The sequence below is a fragment of the Sparus aurata genome, chromosome 5 (genome assembly GCF_900880675.1).
Source record: "Sparus aurata chromosome 5, fSpaAur1.1, whole genome shotgun sequence".
Taxonomy (NCBI): Eukaryota; Metazoa; Chordata; class Actinopteri; order Spariformes; family Sparidae; genus Sparus; species Sparus aurata.
In genome coordinates, this window is record NC_044191.1 from 36,063,924 (window position 1) to 36,077,825 (window position 13,902).

General features: G+C 38.5%; 2 protein-coding genes and 1 pseudogene across 2 annotated transcripts in view; all 3 read right to left on the reverse strand.

The window, feature by feature from the left end:
* The window catches only part of LOC115581330 (centromere-associated protein E-like), a 19,377-nt gene extending 10,892 nt beyond the window's left edge, over positions 1-8,485 (reverse strand). The window contains exons 1-2 of the mRNA XM_030416335.1: positions 8,171-8,485; positions 6,233-6,315 (exon numbers count right to left, since the gene is read on the reverse strand). Coding sequence (XP_030272195.1) covers positions 6,233-6,251 — 19 coding nt within the window. The 5' untranslated portion in view covers positions 6,252-6,315; positions 8,171-8,485. The remainder of the gene's footprint in view (positions 1-6,232; positions 6,316-8,170) is intronic.
* LOC115581340 (golgin subfamily A member 6-like protein 22) overlaps positions 1-13,902 on the reverse strand; it is a 132,311-nt gene that overhangs the window by 41,465 nt on the left and 76,944 nt on the right. The gene's annotated exons all lie outside the window — the stretch shown is intronic.
* LOC115581398 (GTPase IMAP family member 8-like) overlaps positions 9,498-13,902 on the reverse strand; it is a 33,422-nt pseudogene continuing 29,017 nt past the window's right edge.

The window sequence follows — 13,902 nt, forward strand, 5'->3', positions numbered from 1 at the left end:
AATGTTATCCAAGACTGGAGAGTACGGAGCCCCTTAAGGGACATGGGGGGGAAAAAAATGATGGGTGAAAAAAAAAAATGATGGGTGAAAAAAAAAAGATAAAAAAAGATGTCATTTTTGCGGGATCTCGCAAAACCTTTGTGAGATCTCGCAAAGACAATTCTCATCTTTAGCTGACAGGAACTCAAAATAATGACTGTATTTTTTCAGCTAGAAAACGCGCATCTCTCTCCTCCCTCCATTGTTGTTTGTGTTTGTGTTGCTGCGTGGTCTGACACGTGAGTTGTGCTCATGCTGAAAACGTGACTTGTGGCACACGTGACATCACTCCCCGAGTCAGGAAAGAGCAGAACTATATATTTTTACCAAGGAAAATGACAAAAATAATTCTAAGTAACTTTAATCTGATTACTGGCTGTGTGCATAGGCTATAAGAGCAGGTAGAACATTCCTTATTACAATTTCTTGGCTTCATTGTCTATCTGCATCAGGCCTGCAGGAGGCTTTGTAGGTATTAAGAGACAAATATCGTCATTCAACATCGTCAATAAACCCACAAACGTAATACAAATCTGCAGCATTTAATGTTATAAACCCACAAATGTAATACATTTTCCACAAATGTAAGAGCCGCTGCCTACTACAAACGTAACATGCTATTTTCTACACATGTAATAACTATTACGTTTGCAATGATTTATTTGTGGGGACGTGAAAATCTTTATTGCAATAACTTCCCACAAATGTAATAATACAATGAATAATGGTCGGGTCGTTGTTGTTTGTTTGTTTGTTTGCCTATACACCTGCTAATACTACTGACCGTGGGCGCAAAATCCAGCTGCTGACTCTCCGCTGTCACACAGCGGACCCCTGTGACCAAAGTGTCAGCTGGACTTCAGAAGGGCCAGAATTCAAAACTACTAGAACTGCTGTAAGCGGTCATTTGGACCGCTAGATTTAAACTCTATAATCTGTCATGTAAATACCCAACTGAGTGATGAATGCATTCATTGTGTCATGATATTTAAAAAAATAAAAATAAAAAAAATAAATAATAATAATAACCCCAAAATGAACATGTTGACAAGTTTAATTATATATTTATCAATATACAACTAAAGTAACTTACTTGACTATGAAAGATTTTATTTTTACACTCAATATATAATAAAACAATAATAGTAGAATAATAATCGAAAAAGCTGGAAACGAGCTGATCTAAAACAAACAAAGAGCCGTTGTGATCACTGGTCACATCTCCGCACATTACCTCCGCTCTCGTACAGTTACCACACACACGCTTGTGGCATTTCAATTGTCTGGTGTTTGGTTCCGTTTGCAGCGGACCGGTACTGCCTCCGTGTCCGTGTCAGTGAAGATGGCCAGTGGCGGTCTTCTATAACATCCTCGACCTGGCTGGGATCGATGCCCGCATCTTGTTCAAGGAGTGCTCAAAGTGATCGAAACGGCTCTTTTTTGTGTGTGTTTGTTTTAGATCAGCTCGTTTCCAGCTTTTTCAATTATCATTATTTATTTTATTATATATTAAGTGTGAAAATAAAATGCTTCATAATCAAATAAGTTACTTTTAATAGTTTTTTCTTGTTCTGGGTTTTCTCTATTAAAACCTTGCGCAATAATTACGGTTTACTATGATATCGATAAATGTATAATTAAACTTGTTAAAATGTACACTTTGTGTTATTACGTTTTTTTTTTTAAATATCATGACACAATGAATGCATTCATCACTCAGTTGGGTATTTATATGAGACATTATAGGGTTTAAATCCAAATGACAGCTTACGGCCGTTCCGGTTCCGGCTGCGCATAGAGATCGATGTTGTCCGTCGAGCTCGGAGGACGGCTTATTTTAGCAAAAAATCTGGGTTTTGGTCCTTGTAGCTCATAGTCTATGCCAGGGGTTCTTAACCTTTTCGACCTTAAGGCCCAATTTTTTCAGTGCAGAGTGGCCCGGGGCCCATTAAATATTAACACTGTATATGCAGTGGGGAAGCTAGTTTGCAAGCGTAGCATGTAAAACTACATGTAGTTCAGCCTGGCTGTAGTTTTAACAAACTGCATTTCTACTCCTGGAGAAATGTGGTTTGTAAAACTACTGCTAAAAAAAGTAGCTTTAGCAACCACTTATACTCTTTATACTCATTTAAATCAGCGTTAAATAAATCAACATATGATGTATATGAAACAAAATATAATAGCCTACAAAAAATTCACATACAAATATGCCTCTCAACTCAAGTTTTATTTTTCAAAGAACAAAAGCTGACATTTTTGGTCAACATCACAGGAACTTCAGAGGCACTAACACTTCGGCACTAGAACTAGATGTCACATGAGCAGTCTCTCAAAGTTTTTATCAGACAGCCGGATCCATTTGGCACTATAAACATCTTTACCAACACTAAAAAGCTGCTCACATGCTGCACTGGCTGGGACACCAGTGTTGAACTTCTTCAAAGAAAAATAAAATAAAATGTATATTATATAGATCTTTTATTTCTCTCTCTCTCTCTCTCTCTCTCTCTCTCTCTATATATATATGTATATATATATATATATATATATATATATATATATATATATATATATATATACATATATATATATATGAAAACTCGTCTTATTTGCCAAAATTGTAGTTAGTACATTGAGTGGTTAAACTACAAAAAAATACCCAAAAAGTAGTTGAATTACTTGATGCAGCACAAAATATGAATGTAGTTTAACTACCAGCAAGTTACAGCAAATTGTAGTTAAGCTGTGTAGTTCAACTACATGTAGTTTAAGTCTCCCCAACACTGCATATAGGTTTAATTGATCTCACTCTTGGTTTGATTTGTATTCAATAATAAGTAAAATCCACTTACAGTTTAACATGGTAATACGTTAATAAAGTTGAATAAATAATACAATTACGTGATTATACGTGATAACCACAAAGATTTTTAATGAACTTCTGTCAACATATTGTGGGCATGGGCAGAAGAAAGTTTCACAGAACAGTTTCTTAATTTTAAAAAGGGTCTTGAATCGTCAACGCAGTAACATACAGTGACCACAGTTTAACTCACCAGTTTACCAGTTTAAGGCTGGTATGTAACACTGTTACTGTGATGATAAATGACTTAAATATTGAATCTGTGTCTATAATAACCACACCCTGACATGTAAATGTGACATCTGTCTTGTTCATTTAAATTAACTTAAAATATGGACAACTGACTGCATAATATATGAATCAGACACAGAAATGATTTACAGCAGCTCCCATTCAAAGTCAAGAATATGCAGAAAAATAGTAGTAGTAGTCATAATAATAATAATAATAATAATAAACTATATATGCTGCATATTTATAATAGAAGCCTACTGCAACTGTACTTTTTTTTCACCGTTTAACATTATTTTATACATTATCATTTTTTATAATGTTCTGTCATGGAGTACATCACTTCACTGCTAACAGAAAAGAAAGCATCTCACTGCCAGTTACAGCTTCTTATCGTGATCTGCAGTCTTTGTTAATTATTTTGTCATGATTGTTATTATTAGTACCCATCAAAAATCACAGTTACATGTCAGGATGTGGTTATTATAGATATATTCAATATTTAACTGTCATGTATCATCACAGTAACAGCGTTGCATACATTAGCAGCTGTAAAGAATAAAAACATTATAAAACACATCATGTGGTCCTCTTTAAACGCTGGGTGGAGGTGTATATTTGGGTAAATAACCGCCAATGCAGAGCCTAATTTATTTTGAAAAAACATCAAGGAAGAAGACGTGACCACTGACACTGCACGTTTTTCTTCTTCGCCTTTTTCACGTGTTGTGCCCAGAAGGATGCCAGAGAATTCACAGAGAAGCTGGCCAAGTTTGTGACATTTTCATCCCGGAGTTTTGTGAGGAGGGAATTAAACGCCTGTCCCAAATAAACGCCTGGTCTGTTAAGTGATTGAAACAAATAAACGGGCTATTATTTGGTATTTTACGTTTGTTCCCGCATCATCAGCACGAGCTGAACAATAAATCTAACACAGCAAGAAAGGCGGGACTTAAGGCAGAACAGCCAATCATCAGCCGGTCAGTCCCAAAGCCGGTGTCATGTTTGTTTGAAGCAGCAACAGGAGAGGGAGGGGGAGAGGAGGCAGCTGCAGGGAGCGCAGACACAGAGCGGCCAGAGAAACTGAGCGACTGTAGTGAGGCATTTGTGCAAAACTGCGGATAAACGGCAGAAAAAGTGAGGGTGTTGGACCCTCTCACCGGGAAAAGTGTGGGTGTTGAAACACCGACACCTCCCACGGGTGCGAGTCGCACCGTGCGACGCCCCTGGCTACAGGTGAGCAGCAAGCTGAATGTCTTCTGTTCTTCTGTGAGCTTCTTAAACAACTTACTGACGCATTACCGCCACCGTGTGGTCGGAAGCTGCATTGTAACTGAGCGTCTCATGGATAACAGCTTTTCTCTGGTGTCTTCAGTTGATAACCTATGCAGTCCCGCGGCCCTCGCGGCCCACAGGTGCAAAACTTAAAGTTTTTGGCGGCCCTCTAGGTGGCGCTTGCGGCCCAAGCTTGGGCCGCGGCCCTATGGTTAAGAATCACTGGTCTATGCTATTATGGTGGGACAGAGGCATCATTTGTGTTTGAAAAACGTTTCACTTAAGATTTAATGATCCCGGAAGTTCAAATCTGTGCATATCTTTCCAACTTTACCGAACGACCAGCAAAGTGTTACAGCTTTTGCGGGATCTCGCAAAATCTTTGCGAGATCCCGCAAAAATGACATCTTCCCCCCCATGTCCCTTAAGGGGCTCCGTACAATCTGGACATTCTTATCAACCTGTATTTTAAAAGTTTATCAGGACTAAGAGTAAGGCATGGTATGCCCCCTGCTGGTCATATATTACATTCAAATGCTCAAAGAGTAAAGTTCCATGTTTTCCAAATACAGATATTCATTGAGTACCATTGCAGTTAGTATCTCCATAAAAAAAATGTTAATGTTTTTATTGATATTAAATTAAAGTTTGATGAATGGTGTTAAAGCTAGAATGCCCACTATAGTGGAGCAAAATGAGGCAATTTTATCCTGATAAAGATCATTTATAATTTAATAACTAATGTTGGTAATAACTAATAAAGTTCTAAAACTGCAACCCAAATGTTTTATTTTTATAAGCTACACAATAAAGGAAGACAATGGCAAAGAACTAAGAGGTTTCTTATTATGTTAAATAGAGGGTGGAAACCCCCCCAGGCTTACATACATGGTTTAACCCAACAGTTCAGGAGCCGATGGGGACTCAAGACTCCGTTTCAAACTGTGGCCAAAGGGCTCACAATCACGTGAAATTAACGCGTCGTTAACGCGTTGTTAACATGTTGTTAACATGTTAACAACACGTTAACAACACGTAAACAACGCGTGAAAAATTGACACGTTGTTTACGTGTTGTTTACGTGTTGGAATTCACGTGTTAGTGACCTCGTTGGCGTTCCATACTGCGCACTCGCCCGGCTGCCGGCTGCGCATAGAGATCGATGTTGTCCGTCGCGCTCGGAGGACGGCTAACTTTAGTACAAAATCGGGGTTTTGGTCCTTGTAGCTCGCAGTCTATGCTATTATGGTGGGACAGAGGCATCATTTGTGTTTAAAAAACGTTTCACTTCAGATTTAATGATCCTGGAAGTTCGAATCTGTGAATATCTTTCCAACTTTACCGAACGACCAGCAAAGTGTTGCAGCTTTTGCAGGATCTCGCAAAGGTTTTGCGACATCTTTTTTTTTTTTCACCCATCATTTTTTTCCCCGCCATGTCCTTAAGGGGCTCCGTAGGAGAGCGAGTGGGAGAACCGCTGAAGCTGACGCGCTGAATGTATTTATACCACTGACACTGAAAATGGCTGATTTTGCTTTACACAGACTTTAATGTTTTGTCGCCACCCAGTGGAACTCTGCTGGCTCTGCACTCTTTGAAATAAAAAAAAATTCAAACAAATCTAACAGCAGTTCAGTGAAGTGTCAGATATTTAACATCGAGCTTTCACACTAGTTCCTTCACAAACTGCTTCCTGTGGTTTACTTTAGGTGTCCTGCTATAAGTCCTGTAGCAGATGATTCAGACATCACACTGACTTATGTTGTGAATCCACCAAATGTTGTGTTCAGTCAAAGAGTAATAAAGTCTGACTGGACTCACCTGATGCTGCAGCCGCCATGACGTCACTCTGCTGGAAACGTCAGAGACTGGTTCAGCTGGAGAGCAGCTGCTGCAGTAACAACCTGCAGGAGGAATGATCAGAACATAAACCATCTCACACACCAGCCTGTTTACAGAGCTCACCTTCACAACTCCACTGGGGATTCAACCCAACAACCCATCAGCTGGATACAGCTGACAATGTGAAGGCCTGTGCTGAAAATTACCTTATACTGAAAATTATTATTACAATTTAACTTTTACATCTATAGAATCATGTAACCTATGTTATTTGTTCCTGAGTCTACAGTCTGTAGATTTTAAGGCTTTCTGAATAAATTATCTTTTAATATAGTTGAGCTACTTCAGTTTCTTTCCTGGATAAGAACTCCTACATCCACATGAATTGTAGGCTACACAGGTGTAATGCTGCAGGAGCTCCACCATGTTCTTCTCTAAGTCAGGAAATAAAATGTTCACAGTTTACACAACCTGGTTGAATGTTAAAATATTAAAGTCTTTTTTTTTGGCATGTTTTGAACAAAGGTGAGCGTCTTCTCATCAGCAAAGCTCAACAGCTCTTCATGCACCACTTGTTACATTCTGTGATGTAACTGTATGTAAGGAGCTCAGCTGTACAGTATCAGGGCTGCACGTCACCCAGCGACACACTCAACACAAGAGTAACAGAAACAGCAACTGCATTTAAAACCTGAGCCAACAAACTACTGAGCTGTACTGAAGAGTGACATGTCCAGAGTTTCTGCTCTGACACTGTCAGTGGCAACAATACAACACAGTGAGAAAAACATTACCATGAAAATTACATTCCAGTGTATATTATATTACCATGTCAGTCATAATTTTGAGAGATAAAGCCAGAATGACAATTTATCAGATAAAAAAAAAGTCAAAGTTATGTGATGGAAGGTCAAAAAAATTGAAATTATGACATCAAATCATAATTATGAGATGCAAATTTTAATGAGATGAAAGTTGTAAGTATCAATTAAAGTCATAATTATGAGATAAAACTTCAAATTGGGACACAAAGAGATAAATTGTCAGCACTAAACTCATAATTTTAACTCATAACCATATCTTACCATGAGAACAGATTTCATCATGTTTTGTCTTTAGCTGGTGGAAATGAGTTTCCACAGGAAGGATCATATAAAGTCCTGCATGACAGAGAGGCGGTCTGTTCTGGGTCAGTGTGCAGATACAGGAACACTGATTCTGATCCTGATGTTTAATAACAACATTCTCTAATTCCTCCTTAATGCTGCTCCTTCTAGCAGACCTGCACGACCTCAGTGTTCATACAAGTCTGACTGCAGGACTGCAGGACAGAAGCTGCAGCTCACAGCCAGCTGACACAAACTACAGAGATGTGCGCGTCACGTGCTCCGACACACACGCGCGCGGTCTTATCAGGTGCAGTCTGGCACTTCAATAAATAACACTACACGCTGTCTGTATATGTATATATATGTATGTAGACCTAGATGTATAGTTAGATCAATACACAGCACACAAACTGAGCCTGTAAAGACAAACCATCCGTCTAACAGTGATAACTTCCTGACCTACAAAATGGCTGCGACCGCTTAAAGTTGATATTAAAGTGAGATAAACATTTAGTACATGCAGACAAAACATTAGAGATTCAGATTCAGATTGACAGCCTGATTCACCTGAACTCCAGTAGAAGTGTAAAGATTTGAGAACAATTCAAACATATTGATCATGTTTCCTGCTGAGCCTGTTGGATTAACTTTGAGCGTCTCCGCCGTTAGAAGCGACCTGCGCAGTTAGTGAAGTAACTCTGATCAGAGTGATTATCGTCTCTCATCAGCTGCTGACTCTGATGAATCATCCGTTCTATTGATCTACAGCACTGATGGATTTTATACTGTATTTATTGTTGGTATTTACCTTTAGTTCAGTTGTAATTCGTCGTGATGTCCCGTTACTTGTCCGCCGCCCTTAACGACAGAAAGTGAAAGTGTTTGATTCACTGTCATCACTTCCTCTCAGTAGACAGACACATGAACGGTCTGAATTCTACTTTATCACTTTGTTTAACATCATTATTATATGAACAAGGCTAACCTGGTTACTACACATTACAGCTACTTCATCCTGTTGGTGACAAAGTGTTTGCAGTAACATTGATCTTCTCTCAGTTTGTTCTGATCAGGGTCCGTTTCTTTGGGACGGGCGCCATCTTGTGGAGCCCCTGCAGACTTGAGTGGTGAACCCCAAGTTCATGAGCAGTCAGACGGAACATGTCGGTCTGTAACAAACTCCGTCAAAGTCCGTCAATATCTTCATTTGGTACGTAGAAACGTTTTTTCTTTATTCTGTTGTGTTCACAGGGCTTCTAATGACTGTTGTTAATTATTCTGTGACTGTATTAGTCGTGTGTATTTAGTTGTAGAGCCTGCTGCAGATGTGAGGATTCATTTAGGTTCCTAGCTTGATGTTCAATGACTCGTTATATTTAAGCTAGCTAACCCAGACATCAGCAGTTAACCAGCAAACACTCCAGTTACTTCATTATTTTGTCATTATTTTAATATTTGTGTTGGATCTTGGTAGCACAGAAGTTGTGGAGGAGATAATATCTTCTTCTGTGTGATTTATTTCAGCTGTTGAAATGTGTAGTCAGTCTGCTGTCAGTGACCGTTAAATGGCCGTTGGTAGTGGAACGTTAGCAGATGTTGTTAACAGATTGTGTTTGTGTCTCCAGGAGGACGGACAGACGGATGGAACCTGCAGACTGAGGCGGAGTGGGACTCACTTCAGCCCGGAGGATGCTCACTGATGACGGAGAGAGGAGGTGAGCTGGTAGTGACAGAACAAACACCCGCCATGTGAAGAGACGCTTAGTTTAACATTTTGTTATTTGTAGTTAAAATACTATAGAATTGTTCTGTGATCACGTGATGATTCAGTAATAACACAACATCCACACTTCTTTCTACACACTGTTTACATGCATCACGTGAACATATTTAAAACAAGGAGATTTGCGTGATGTAGGCTAATGAACAAATATCAGGGGGTTTACTTGAGTGTTTAAGTTTTTAACTGTTAGGACATCATGAGACACATTCAGTCTGTGGAAATGCTTAAAACTGACCAACATCAGCCACTGAGTCCTGAAGTAATCTGTTATTGAGGTTGATTCAGATTTGATGTGTTTAATTTGCTAAAGTTGTTATATTATGTGAAGTAAACTGGACAAGTCCTCCTCAGATACTTTGAATACTTTGAGAGTATCTCAGTAACAGTTTTATCTAAAGATGAAGAAAGTACATAAATAACTAGAGAGGTGAATAAAGACGTGTGTCAGACTGAACCCACTTCCTCCCTCAGTGTCTCCTGCAGGTAGAAACAAAGCAGTCACACTGAACTACAGGAAACACTTTGTTCATCTTTTATCATGACAAAGAAACCAAAGATCACAGACAGGACTATTTAAGATTCATCTGGATTGTTTTAAGTTGATGTAATCAGTTACAAAGCATGTAAGAAAAACATATACATTAACTGTCTATAATGGCATTTTTAAAATCATTTTTATATGAACAGTTGATATGTTAATATATAATATTTGACCTTTAATTTCTCTTACAAACATCAAGTTCTTTCTCATAATCTTTCTTTACTGAGCTGTTGTCTGTTTTTAATTTGTAAATAAATCACACAAACAATAAAAGAAAATAAAACAATCAGCAAAACAAGAAATTATTCACAACTCAACCGTACAGAAGAAAACAGATAAAACATCATAAAGACTTTCTACAAAGTGAACATGTGTTGACGTTGTGCTGACTCCTTTTCACAATCACAGAACAGAATTTCTTTACACAGCAGTGCAGTGACATCAGCCGTCCACTGGGTGGCTCATGAAACACACAAACAAAAAGTAGTTTAACTTTACTTGACTTGTTAATGACTGATGTCAGAGATTCATACTGACACAGTTTCCTTCTCTCACTTGTCTTCTGTCTTGTGTGAGCTGTAACTTCAGCCCTGTGAGACACTTCATACATGTATGTAAATGTAAATACATGTTTCTGGAACACGAGTCACATCTGCACCACATTGACTTCTACTTTGTTGTTGTTAGATAATGAAATCATTCACTTCAGTTATGAATCTCTTCAACTGAAGAAACAGTTAGACTTGTATTTGTGTTCATTTGCAGTTTTACTGTATGTAAATCACTTTGTAACTGTTTTTAAAGAGGTTCTATAAATATAAAGTTATTCTTCTCATGGATAATCAGTTAAAATCTTGTCTGAGATCAGCTGTGTGTCTGTTTCTTCTTCACAGTCTGAGACAGTTAACTGCTGATTAAGCTTCAACACCACTGTTGCTATGGTTACCTCCAGTTTAATGTTGTACACTTAAATATTTAGACACCTGACAGCTGATGAAGTATTTTCTGTGTCCATGTTCTACATTACAGTACAGCCCACTGCTCCTCCTGAGGTTTTGTTTGACACCACCTAGTTTAACTAATCAAATCCAAACCATGACTTTGTCCAACTCCACCACGAGTCCTCCTGACTCAGAAGTTCCTGTATCAAGTCATTCATTTGTTTTTCATGTTGTTCCTGCAGTTCTTTCTTTTCCTCTTCAGTTTTCACCCATTTAATTTTTTCTTCTTGATTTTTCAGTAAGTCATCAATTTGTTTCAGATTCGTTTCTCCTTTTGGTCACACATTTAACCAAGTCAGAAACTTGACTGAGATGTTTTTCCTTCATCTCTTCTTCTTTTTTCCTCATTTCTTCATCATTGTGGGCTTTAAGAGCCTCTAAGAAGTCGTACTTTTCAACTTTTTCCTTCAATTTGTTCCTCGTGTTCTTTCTTCTGGTCATCAAGCTTCTTGTTGTATTTCTCTTTGAACTCATTGAACTCTTCAGCTTTCTCTCTGGCTTCTTCTTCATACGTCTTCTTCAGATTCTCCATTTTCTGCTTAAACTTCTCTTCCATGTATTTTCTCTCTTTCTCCTCTTGTTCTCTTCTCATTCGATCCTCTTCTTTTCTTTTCTTTTCATCATTTTCTCTTTCTTGTTTGTATTCTTCTTGCAGTTTTATGAGTCTTGTTTCTTCCTCCTGTCGTCTCTGTTCATCTTCTTGAAGTCGTTTTTTCCACCATTCCTTTTGTTTTTTCTCCCAGTTCTCTCGTTCTCTCCTCATCTCTTCTCTGCTCTCCTCCAACTTTCTGTCAATGTTTTCCTTTGATTCTGACTCTGATCTGATTTTTTGTTCCAAAGCTTCAACTTTTTGTTTCCACTCTTATTTCTGAATTTCTTCCTCTTGTTTTCTCTTCCTGTCTTCTTCTTCTCTCATTTCCTGTTCTTTCTTTCTCTCCTCACGTTCTCTGATGATGTTTTCTTCCCTTTCTTTAAGTTGTTTTTCTCTCAGTCTTCTCTCCTTTTCTATTTCTGCTCTCAGTTTTTCCTCCATGTCTTTACTCTCTTTCTCCTCTTCTTTTCTTTTCTTTTCATCATTTTCTCTTTCTTGTTTATATTCTTCTCTCAGTTTTATGAGTCTTGTTTCTTCCTCCTGTCGTCTCTGTTCATCTTCTTGAAGTCGTTTTTCCCACCATTCCTTTTGTTTTATCTCCCAGTTCTCTCGTTCTCTCCTCATCTCTTCTCTGCTCTCCTCCAACTTTCTGTCAATGTTTTCCTTTGATTCTGACTCTGATCTGATTTTTTGTTCCAAAGCTTCAACTCTTTGTTTCCACTCTTGTTTGTGAATTTCTTCCTCTTGTTTTCTCTTCCTGTCTTCTTCTTCTCTCATTTCCTGTTCTTTCTTTCTCTCCTCACGTTCTCTGATGATGTTTTCTTCCCTTTCTTTAAGTTGTTTTTCTCTCAGTCTTCTCTCCTTTTCTATTTCTGCTCTCAGTTTTTCCTCCATGTCTTTACTCTCTTTCTCCTCTTCTTTCTTTTCTTTTCATCATTTTCTCTTTCTTGTTTATATTCTTCTCTCAGTTTTATGAGTCTTGTTTCTTCCTCCTGTCGTCTCTGTTCATCTTCTTGAAGTCGTTTTTCCCACCATTCCTTTTGTTTTATCTCCCAGTTCTCTCGTTCTCTCCTCATCTCTTCTCTGCTCTCCTCCAACTTTCTGTCAATGTTTTCCTTTGATTCTGACTCTGATCTGATTTTTTGTTCCAAAGCTTCAACTCTTTGTTTCCACTCTTGTTTGTGAATTTCTTCCTCTTGTTTTCTCTTCCTGTCTTCTTCTTCTCTCATTTCCTGTTCTTTCTTTCTCTCCTCACGTTCTCTGTTGATGTTTTCTTCCTTTTCTTTAAGTTGTTTTTCTCTTAGTTTTCTCTCCTTTTCTATTTCTGCTCTCAGTTCTTCCTCCATGTATTTTCTCTCTTTCTCCTCTTGTTCTCTGCTCATTCGATCCTCTTCTTTTCTTTTCTTTACATCATTTTCTCTTTCTTGTTTGTATTCTTCTTGCAGTTTTCTGAGTCTTGTTTGTTCCTCCTGTCGTCTCTGTTCATCTTCTTGAAGTCGTTTTTCCCACCATTCCTTTCGTTTTATCTCCTCCTCCTCTCGTTCTCTCCACATCTCTTCTCTGCTCTCCTCCAACTTTCTCTGAATGTTTTCCTTTGATTCTCTCTCTGATCTGATTTTTTGTTCCAAAGCTTCAACTTTTTCTTTCCACTCCTGTCGTTTGAATTCTTCCTCGTTTTCTCTTCCTGTCTTCTTCTTCTCTCATTTCCTGTTCTTTCTTTCTCTCCTCACGTTCTCTGTTGATGTTTTCTTCCTTTTCTTTAAGTTGTTTTTCTCTCTGTTTTCTCTCCTTTTCTGTTTCTGCTCTTTGTTCTTCCATTCTTCTTTTCATCTCTTCCATCTCTCCTTCATGTTTTCTTTTTAGCTCCTCCTTCTCTCTGCTCATCTCTTCTTCCTTCTCCTTCAGGATTCCCTCCATCTCTTTCTGTATCGCTGCCTCGGCCTCTTGCAGCATCTCATTAGTGTAGCAGCTGCCTCCATTTGTCTTCACCATGGTGTCGATCTTGGTGATCAGCTCACTGACCTGCATGTGCTTTTGTTCATCATAGTTATTAAACACGTGGTATCTTCCTCCACAGTCAGCGATCAGCTTTTTGAAAGAATCATCACATTCTTCTTCGATGTATTCTTCAACAGATATCTCGTCTTTCTTTAGTTTGTCTCCTCCAGTTAACAGAATGATGGTGAACCTCTAAGCATTCTTCCCGAAGCCTTCCTGGATACGTTTTAATGTGTCCTTCTCTTCTGGTGTAAATCTGCCAATTGGTATCACCAGCAGGAAGACATGTGGTCCTGGAGGCAGAAGACTGATGCATTTCACCATCTCCTCGTCAACCTCTTTACTGGACAGCATTGTGTCAAACAGACCAGGAGTGTCGACCACAACGACTGGACGACCGTTTACTACAGTCTGTGCTTTCTGACAACGTTTGGTGACTGATGTTTGACTTAAATCAGCTGTAAACTCATTTCTTCCTAGAATGGTGTTTCCTGAAGAGCTCTTCCCACTGCCAGTCTTCCCTATCAGAACAATCCTGAGACACTCTGGACTCTGTTCTTCATCAGCACCTGTGAAATATAAAGACATGGAGATACTTAAATATTCACAGTTGCTGCAGTATAGG